This window comes from Solanum pennellii, chromosome 3 (genome assembly GCF_001406875.1).
Source record: "Solanum pennellii chromosome 3, SPENNV200".
NCBI lineage: Eukaryota > Viridiplantae > Streptophyta > Magnoliopsida > Solanales > Solanaceae > Solanum > Solanum pennellii.
The window spans coordinates 4,093,555-4,104,067 of NC_028639.1; the positions used below are offsets into that span (position 1 = coordinate 4,093,555).

The 10,513-nt window shown below is 32.7% G+C and overlaps 1 protein-coding gene across 1 annotated transcript in view; it reads left to right on the forward strand.

Annotated features, from left to right (window-relative positions):
• Positions 1 to 3,540: 3,540 nt before the first annotated feature.
• LOC107013106 (B3 domain-containing protein Os04g0386900-like) overlaps positions 3,541 to 10,513 on the forward strand; it is a 7,647-nt gene continuing 674 nt past the window's right edge. Inside the window, exon 1 of the mRNA XM_027915513.1 lies at positions 3,541 to 3,699. Within this exon, the coding sequence (XP_027771314.1) occupies positions 3,583 to 3,699 (117 nt within the window). The 5' untranslated portion in view covers positions 3,541 to 3,582. The remainder of the gene's footprint in view (positions 3,700 to 10,513) is intronic.

Sequence of the window (10,513 nt, forward strand, 5' to 3'; positions counted from 1 at the left end):
AATTATGAGAAGTTGAAAGGGATCAAATTAAGTAATTGAGGAATATCAAAGAGTTTTTATCAACAAATCTTCAAGACTACACTATATAAACATACTCAATATTAGTCATTCAACACAAGCTTCCATTGTTAAGTGGGTACAAAAATGTCTTCTAATTTTCAGGTACAATCTTATTAAGTCTAGATTTTTCCGTTTGATTTGCTAACTTCATTTGAATGATAACTTTCTAATTTTTTTAATAGGTAAAATAAATAGCTTGAAAGGTATAATCACACATATCAAAAATTGAATGTTGTTGTACACATATGGTTTGATGCTGAATGATGATCAACTCTCTTTGAAACTCTCTACGCATAGCTTCCCACAGAAAAGAAACCATGTTTAAACTTTTAAACTATTAATAATAAATTGAAATTGCAGCTGTTTGCTAGCAAAATATATCACATTTTCTTCAACAAATGTAGCAACTCCAAGTCTTCTCTAACAGTGATGGATAGTAGTTGTAAGCCTGTAAATGTAAGTCTGGGTATATCTGAAAGTTTTTAAGGAAGTAGTTACATTTGTAACGACACACATTAAGGATACAAGATGACTTTAAGTAACGTCGCATTTTCCCTTTTTAATTCTTTAACTTGATGTGTCTTTCTTGGAAATTTTACTTGTTGATGACTGTCTGTATATTTAATTGCTTATAAATGGGTAAGCTTTGGAGATTTATCTAATGTGCAGTAGATCGAAAATATCGAGAGAACACTCGAAAAAAACATCATAATTCTCCTAATAGTTTATTATATACTTTTTCATTTATTTTTTTTATTGATTTTTATTTGGGATACACGTGCAACGCACGTGCCCGGAGACTAGTATTATTATAAGTGGGAAACTCCAAAGTAAAAAGTTGAATTACCATTTTGCCGCTCTACTGAATTAAAACTTTTATAATTTTCATATACATATTTAATCTCCTTATTCTCATTTTTAATCTTGACCTTTCAAATTTCTCACACAAATTAAAAAAATAATACAAATGAGTAATTATTCCTTAAAGACAAGAAATTAAAGTAGAATCTTGTATCTTTTAAAGTTAAATTGCATCTCTATCTTTTTATATTTATTTTATAGTATATACCTTTCAATTTTCCATGTGACTTTTCATGTTTCCGTAATTTTGTTATATTAATTTAACTTTTTCAAGAAAGAATTTTATTTACTACTCCTATAATTCTTGTGTGTAGAAACTCTAAACATGTGAATAATGTCACAATTTGTGGTGAAAGTTGTGAGAATCCCTTATGCAGTCACGAGAATAGACAAAAATTTAATTACTAGAGATCCGGGCTTGATTTGTTAATTTTATACTTATTTGTAGTAATTAGAATTATAGTAAGACCTTTTTTTTGTCTCTCTTCATATAGTTGAATTGTTGTTCTGTTAGCAAGTTGCTCTAATTTCAGATTTGTATTTTGTATGCTCAAATATTCAGTTTTCACTATAGAGACAAAAGCAAAACGAAATGCCTAATTGTCTTGCTCATGTATATCTTTTTTTTTTGTTCTTTGTACTTATAATTTTTCATGTACATTAATTTTCATCTTTAAGAATGAATGTGATAAAATATGATGTTTACTCTTTTCTTTTCTTTTTTGAAAAAAAAAAGAGAAGGTGCAATATATAATTTTAGATTAATGTCGGATAAGTTATGTATGCAAAGAAAATTAAATTCTATATAAAAATAGTAGTTATGTTCATAAATATCATGATTTCCAAAATATAAATAATTTTACATCTTAGTTTTAAATATTTATAATCAACTAATTAGTTTAAAGTGCTTATGGATACAAAATTAATATAATATTTTGAACACATTCATTATAATTATAAGACAGAGTAAAAAAGTTGAAAGGATTTGTTTCTCTTTCACTGAAAGTTAACTTACACCATTTTTGGTACAAAAAGTAAATAATCACCTCTGAAGCTTTTAATTGAAAAAAACACGCTTTGCAGAGGGTTAATCTCATGTAATTTTTTGATCTTTTAATATTATTCTATCAACAAAAAAAGAACTTTTAATACTATCAAGAAATTTAATTTAGATAATTGTTATCTTTTCCTTTTTGCTTTATTAACTTATTTTTTGACTTATAAATAGAGTTTATTTTTTTAACTTCTCAAGTTATTATCTCGATGCATTCACTTGGAGGTCATGAAATTGAAGTGTCACAGTTAGTAATAAGACAAAGTAAGAAACCTCAACTAGACATATTTTATAAAAGGAAAAAGGGCCAAAATATCCTTCATCTTCTATATGGCTCAAAATACCCCTTAGTGCAGCTTTTTGGCTCACTTATGCTCTTAAATCCCTAAAAACTAACAACCCTTTTCCTTTTTCTTCTTTGATTTTGTTGTATTTATTTATTTCTTTATTATTATTATTATTATTATTATTATTATTATTATTATTATTACATGATGTTTTTATTGGATAAAATTAAATTCTCAATTCATCATACTTTTTTCAACCCTCCGTGACTCAATTCAAGGAAAAAAATTAATTATTTATTTTTTCAGAAAAATAAACTTCTAATTAGCACGGTAATATTTATCCTAAATCTCTTATCACTATCCGAATACCATCTTCTAATTCAGACAAAAATATTCACTATAATTCATTCCATTAGAAATTTTGATCCCATTTAGCCGAGTTTCTCATGTTGCGATTTTTCATGTCCCACTTCCGCTAAATGATTGCTATTTTTTCAATAATATCAATCATTAGTAAATAACATAACTTTTGCTATTTTTCATTCTCTATGACTTTTTTCATTAATATGTAATTTCATTGTCATGTATCAATTTTAATTTTATTTAAATAATATAAAAAAATAGGTGGCTGTCCAAGTTAGCAGATATGGCACAAACCTTGTGTTAAGAAAGTTCTGCAAAATGGGTACCAGCGGATTGGATTTTTTTATGTGTTGGAGATTTAATCAACTAATAAATATAAATATATGTCATGTAATAATAAGAAGCAGAAGAAAAAGGAAGGAGGGCCGTTAGTTTTAATAGATTTAAGGGTAAATTGAGCCAAAAAGATAGAGTGAGGATATTTTTAACCCAATAGATAGATGAGGGGTATATATAAAGCTTTTCAAATAGTTTAAGGATATTGTTGACCCTTTTTCCTTTATAAGAAAAGAAGTCAAATCATATTATTTAATAGTATTACTTTTTAAGAAATAATACACTCGGGTACACGCGCAAAGTGTGTGTCCAAAAACTAGCTTTTTTTAAAAATACTAAACCCTAACGCCACCCCCAGAATCTTAAATTATCCCCTTTTGAAAGTTCAAAGGTTTTTATGTTCTCTCGCTAAACTAAATCAAATCAGAACAAGAGCTCCATTTATCTAATCAGTCGGCAATGAAGGTACATCCCAATCACTCTTAACAAATTTATATATTTCTACTTTTCTTTCTCTCAAACCCTCGTTGTTGATTATAAAACTTATCTGCTTTTTTCATTATTCATTTTTAGGGTGGATCATCTTCTGAACAAGTTTCAACCCAAAAAGGTGAATTCATCATGAATGAAAGCACCGGAAGTACAGAAATCAACAATTATGAAATTTTGCCACTTTCTGATAAACCCTATGTTGATATGGTTCTTACTAAGAGCAGTGTCAAGCCCATATACAGTTTGGTAACTCTTATTTTCTCCCTCCTATTTCTATATAAAACTCCTTCTTTTTGTTAGTATTTATTCACAAATTATTTTTTGTAGTGGTGATTCTCATCCTTAACTAGAGGTTTTGTGGTGATGCAAAATCATATTTGTTAGGACGCTTCATAAACTAGTGTTGGATCTTTTGGGGTGGACATGAATTTAGTGGGACTATGGGTATTGGATGTGTAATGACTAGAGAGTATACCCTAGAAGTTAGAGCACTCTTAAGTTACCACACGATGTACTCAACCTCTCAGAGGTCTTATACAAGCCCTTAGACGTCGTTCATCACACACACACACATGTATGTATATATATATATATATATATGAAAAGTAGTGCAGAATTAAAACTTTTCACAACAATAGTTCAAATCTTTATAGAATCATAAGAAAGAACTGTCACGTCATGGACATCTTAGGCACATAAAATATATTGGGGTCACAACCCTTACAGCAATTTGAAAAGTAACTATAGTCTATTACAAAGTCTTTTTGAAAGGAAACTAAAACATAACTATGTCCGTGAATCATATGAGGACATACCAAGTCTTCTTGAGAGAATGTTATTCCCAAGCTTTGCTTCTAAGAGACTCCTCACTTGCCACCTACACTTGTAGAAATAAAACAACATATGGAATTAGTACATTGAATGCATTAAGTATTGCAAACATGGAAGAAAACCATGCTAAAAACGGGCATTTACTTTATAACATACTTTTCATGCTCTTTTGATAGAAACCTCATAAAACAATTATAAGCACCACTTCAAGTAACTCATAAGAGACAACCATAATCATACACATAAGCATTTAAACATCCTACCAAGATTTATCCTAAGACCCACCTAAATAAGATATGAAGAGATCGCCCATACAACCCCTTCAGACCCACCTAAGTGATTCTCCAGACTTTCCAAAGTAAGATTATTTCCTTTTCATCATTTAGGACTCCCGCCTAAGGTTACTCTAAGACTCACCTAAGTAAGACATGAGGAGACCACTAATACACCTTTTTCAAGCCGATCTAAGCAATCTCAAAGCTACCCTAGGTAAGACTCTTTATATTCAACATGTAATAACTAAGTCAACAATATTCATTAAGACATTTAAGAAACAATTAAACAATTAGAGGACTTCACATAATTGTCTTGGAAAAGACCTGGGGAACCTATTCTAGCATCTTCAAAGCCTACTCGTGCTTGCCATGTGTAGATAACGTCTCATTCCACTACCTATATGTTGTAGAACCTATCCAAGAACTAGAGTATACATCCCACATGATGATAATAGGCACTAACTGACATAGAGCATACTATCTAGGTATGGAATTTGAAGTTACCCTACTCCGAGGAGGGTGTTCTACTTGCCAAGGGTAGAACTAAGACACATCCCATGTTGGCACATGGTTAAGGAATGTCAAGCGTTTCTTTGTACTCTAGTATCATCTTAAGTAGAGCTACTACCACAAGAATATTCACTTGGTGCTTTGCCTTTATTCTCATAGAGTAATCATTCACTAGGTGTATTAGAGAAGGTACTATTACTATGCCTTTGCAACTCTTAACACTTTTTCTTTCCAATGATGGGTCCACTGGGGCTGCCAAAAAAGGACTATTACGATAAGTCTTATGACTTCCTTAGAGATGGTTACATGCCGTTCCAGCCAACCTATCCCTAAGTCCATCATTCCACTAAAAAAAAGGATACAATTACGGTCTTTTACTTCAAGACTTCTATTAACCTTCTTTTCTATATTCAAGGTTCTATGATCTTGACCTTCTTTTCTTATTTAAGGTCCTATATTAGTCATCTTTAGAAGGGAACCATTTTAGTTCTACTGATCCTAGTCTTTCATTCATCATTCATTCATACACATACATGACAAAGATGCCTAAGCCTACTAAGTCAAGAGTTTACATTCACGTAACTTTCATGTATCAAGTAGAGGGACCTAAGTCTACCAATCAAGACACAACATCATCATATCATGTATTCAATAACATTCAAGTACCACGTAGGGACAACTAAGTCTACCTCACAAGATACAACATTATTCTATAAGGACACTTCTTAGTCCTTCATCATTATATATCATCAGTTAGAGAAGAATCATAACATTAACTCTCATACAAGATCGTATAGCCATTACAAGAGTACTGCACTTAATAAATTCAAATTATACAAGATCACACATATATCATATCATATTTCACTTTACATATTCATATAAGCCATAACATCTTCTACATGATCACATTACTTCACATAGTAATGCCTACAAGGCCATGTTCATAACAATTATAACACATAGACACCGTCACCATAAGTGGACCATACCAATCAATACAATTAAATATCAATTCTATACTAAACAGAGGAATTAGGTCAAATCACCACCTCAAAATCATCATCATCACCATTCCTTAGCCTTTTCAACCAATTCACTTTATAAAGACTCTTACCAATAGCCATGTACACAATACAAAGCCAACAACCAATCCATATCAATGATCCAACAATATACAATATGAATATCATCATTATAAAGGCAGGTTATAGACAATTTTATCATTATCTATTCATAATTCAATAGCCCAATACAGTCTACATATGAATTCACTAAGATTAAGCCATGCTCAATTCACCCACTTTAGAGCCAAAATTAGAAATTCAAGAAATACATGGGTTCATGGAGTTTTTGGTCTTAAAACATTCAACTAACATCAATTACTTCATAAAACATTGATTTAAACCTTTTCATGCAAGATCCAATGCTTAGAATTCAACATAGGAAATTCTATGTTTTTGAACATCTTTGAAAAACCTTTGAAATTGGCTCCTTGAATGGGAGAAGAATCAAGGATGAAATAAACAAAACTTAATTGAAGAAATCCACGAAATTAGGCTGGAAACCTTGGAGAATTTGGCCTTCTTACTTGGAACTTGAAGGTCCTTTAATGGAGGATCTAACTAGAGAGAGAATTTTAGAGAGAATGGAGAACTTGTAATTTTTCGATTCTAATTGAGGGTTGGGGTTTTTGATTAGGGTAATGGGGTTATAATGACGTAAAATTCATATATAATACACCCTTCAAATATCCAAAATACCCCTACATTAATTGGACCTTTTTAGACAAGTCAAACTTAACTTAAATTTTCAAAATTATCGTCGGGGAACAAGTCCGCATCGCGGTGATATTCCCTCAAGATTTTTCAAAATAATTTTTGGGACAGTAGAGTCTTTGACATGAATAAAAATTTTGGCCCTTGGTGAACCATGTCCACAACGCGGACTGGTTTCATCTATGCACAACTTGCTGTCGTCTTGGGCAGCTTGTTGGCCCAAGGTTGGGTCCTCCTCAAAAACCCCTAGGGAGGTCCTTGGGAAGTCATAAATGGACATTTTTGACCCTGAATATGGTCATATAGGTTTTAGGGTCATCCCGATTGATTTTAGACTCCAAACAACACATAAAAACACATACAACATACAAGGATACACTAGCACACGCTCAAGACTAGTTTCTAGAAGTCTTGGACGTCCTTAGACGTTTTGACTTCCAAACTCTATAAATTAACTTCTAATGCTAATATTCATTATTTTAACACCTTATTAACTCATTAAACCCTTGTGAGGCTCTAGATAACCCTAGTTCATTTTGAGGGTCGTTACAAGATCGAGAAATGATTTTCTATCCCTTTACAAACTTTATTAGTCAGAAATTCATTTTTATAAATAAGAGATATTTCATTTTCTAAAATGGTCTTCGTTTTTTTTCAATTGTAGAAATATCATTTCCATAGTATTTAATATGTCACGACCGGGGCTACCCCCTAGGAGTAACAGAACGTAGTTGACTCCGAAGGAGTCTCATACAACCCTTAACCATCATTACATTAGACATAAGAGCACAAATGTTATGACTCATCCCTTACATAAGACATAAGACTTGTCTCATTACACCATCTAAACATAAGTGTACGAAAGTTATGACTCATCCCTTACATCAATAGTAAGTCTTATCATAAGGAAATACAATATAGTACTCCTTAACAAGGAAAGTATAGTAGACCTAGAATCAATAACATCCTGTACTCAGAATTGAGGACTCACCAAAACTTGGAGGTAGCAACCCAAGTTTTCTTCAAGAATGGACTAAGAGCACCTTAACGACCCGAATACACACTCATAGGAGATATAGAAGAGAAGGGGTTACTACAAAAGCACTAAGTATGAAAAACATGCATAAAAGTACTTAATTATGCAAAAAAAGACATTTTAGTGAAAATAATGCATTTATTAAGCTAGAAAACCATTTATGCACATAAGGACAGAAGACAAGTCATAATAGCATTCTCATACGATTTTTCATATCAAAGTAGGACATAAGACAAGTCATAATAGCATTTTCATACGATTTTTCATATCATAGCAGGACCATCACCTTAGAAACCTTAAAAGCATACTTGTGCAATGCATAGTTGACATCTCATAATACCAACTATACTAAGTATCCATTTAGACTCACCTTAGTTACACATCAACTTAGATCCCATCATAATCCACAATCATACATAAGCGAATAACCATGTTCATCACATATACATAAGGACAATCATATTTTAACAATTGAACTAACGTATATCATACCTTCATGTCTTATCATTGCATCATGGACCCATCCATAATCTATTTCAAAGACTTCTTGTGCAATGTAAAAAGTGAAGTCCCATAACCCCACTCCTACGAAGTAGGCTTATCAAGATATCACAGTATGGTTCAAGTCATATGCATTAATTGCCTTAATCAACATAGGCCATGAGAGTAACATGGAATCCGGTGTCATATAACCCCATACCGAAAGAAGGTGTTCTACTTGCCTAAGTTAGAACTAAACATATATAGCTATAATGTGGATCCACTAGCTAAGACCTATGCGGACACATAATTATGGGATAGGAAGATTGCTTCTAGTTTCACGACCGATTGAACTAGAGGGAGAGTTTCCATCTCATTAGATCATATGTAGAAGACCCAACCTAAACTAACGGGAAGGTCTCTACCTCATTTTTCATATCCGCTCGGTGCTAAGCATTATTCTCTAACTTATACATAGTTAAGTTGAATTGTAATTTCATATGTGAAGGAGTACATTACCCTTCATTCAACCCAATCATACATAGCTCATGGATTCATAATGGTGAGAACTACCTTTCACCTTAGAATCATCATATAATCATCCGAGACAGTTAATGAATAGTCATGTATAATAGTAAAGGAAACTAGCCTTTCAACAATACTATATCTCACACCTTAGTCATTGGATTCTCACCATTCAAGTGGAACATAACTTCATACATAAATACATTTTAGTAAAGGAAACTAGCCTTTCAACAATACTATATCTCACACCTTAGTCATTGGATTCTCACCATTCAAGTGGAACATAACTTCATACATAAATACATGAAATTAAGCACCTCCACCTTTCAAGTGGATCAAACCATTCATATATAAGAATGTTGGCCATAGGGTTACCTTCATACATTGCCTTCAAGGCCATAATTCAAGATTAAACACTTACACTTTACCCTTCAAAAGGTCGTAGATCATATATTGAAATTACACTTAGAATTACTACTATAAGCATGGAATAAACAAAATTAATTACTAAATACATACTATCCCAAATATTTATAATTCATAAAGAAACCCAACATAATTTTCATAAAGTTGGGGGCATGGGGAAAACACATGGGTTCAAGGGAAATTTAGCAATAAAACCCCTAATTTCATTATAATATAAGATAACCAACATAAAGAAAATGTTTTAAGAAGAACCCAAGGTTATAATCAAAACCCTAATTTTGAACAAATTCCCAATTTCAAAAATAGTAGAGGAAGGGCTTCATGGGAAAGATATCCCATGAATGAAAGTGCCCATACCTTGTTTGAAGCTTTACCACGAAATTGAGATGAAAATCTTGGAGCTTGAACCCATTCCTTGAAGCTTTTGGTGTTTTTCAATGGAGGAAATTTGTAGAGAGAAATATTATAGAGAATTGGGTTTGGGAGAATATTTTGGGTTTTTGAGTTTGAGTCTTTTAAATGAATGAAAAAGACTTAAAACCCTATTTATATTTTATCCCTAAACTGCCCAAAACACCCCACATTAATTGGACTTAAAACTAAAAGACTAAACTAACCTTCATTAAAAGAACTTGTCCAGGTTCACGAGCCACATGGAGCACCATGAGTTGTGGTGCTTGTCATGAGAATTGAGGCAGTAGCATCTTCAAGTTTGCTAAAAACTACAAAAACTAAGTCAAGTTCACGAGCCTTTTTTCCCCTCGTCAAGTGCACCACGGACCATTATGGTTCCTGTGATGCTTTGGGCAGTAGCTCCCATAAGTGCCCAATTTCCTACAAAAACTAAGTGAGTCTCACGCCCCATCTCACGAGTCGTGAAGTGGACCACGACCCGTGGTCCCATTGTGAGGGTTGGGGCAGTGTCTAGGACACTTGGGGCTCATGTCTCTTGTCCACGAAGCCTTCCACTGACCGTGGTCTTGACCATGAGCCGTGGTGGTTGCTGTGGATCCTTGAGGCAGTAGCTCCATGTTTGGGCAAGCCAAGGCTTGACACTCCTCTATTACACCTTGACTCCTAAACCCCCTAAAATGATTAGATGGTCTACTAAATTAGGGGAAATTATTTTTATTAAATTAACCTTACGTTTAGGCTGTAGTTCAACCTAGCATTTTTGGGAGTGTTAGAGAATACCGGGG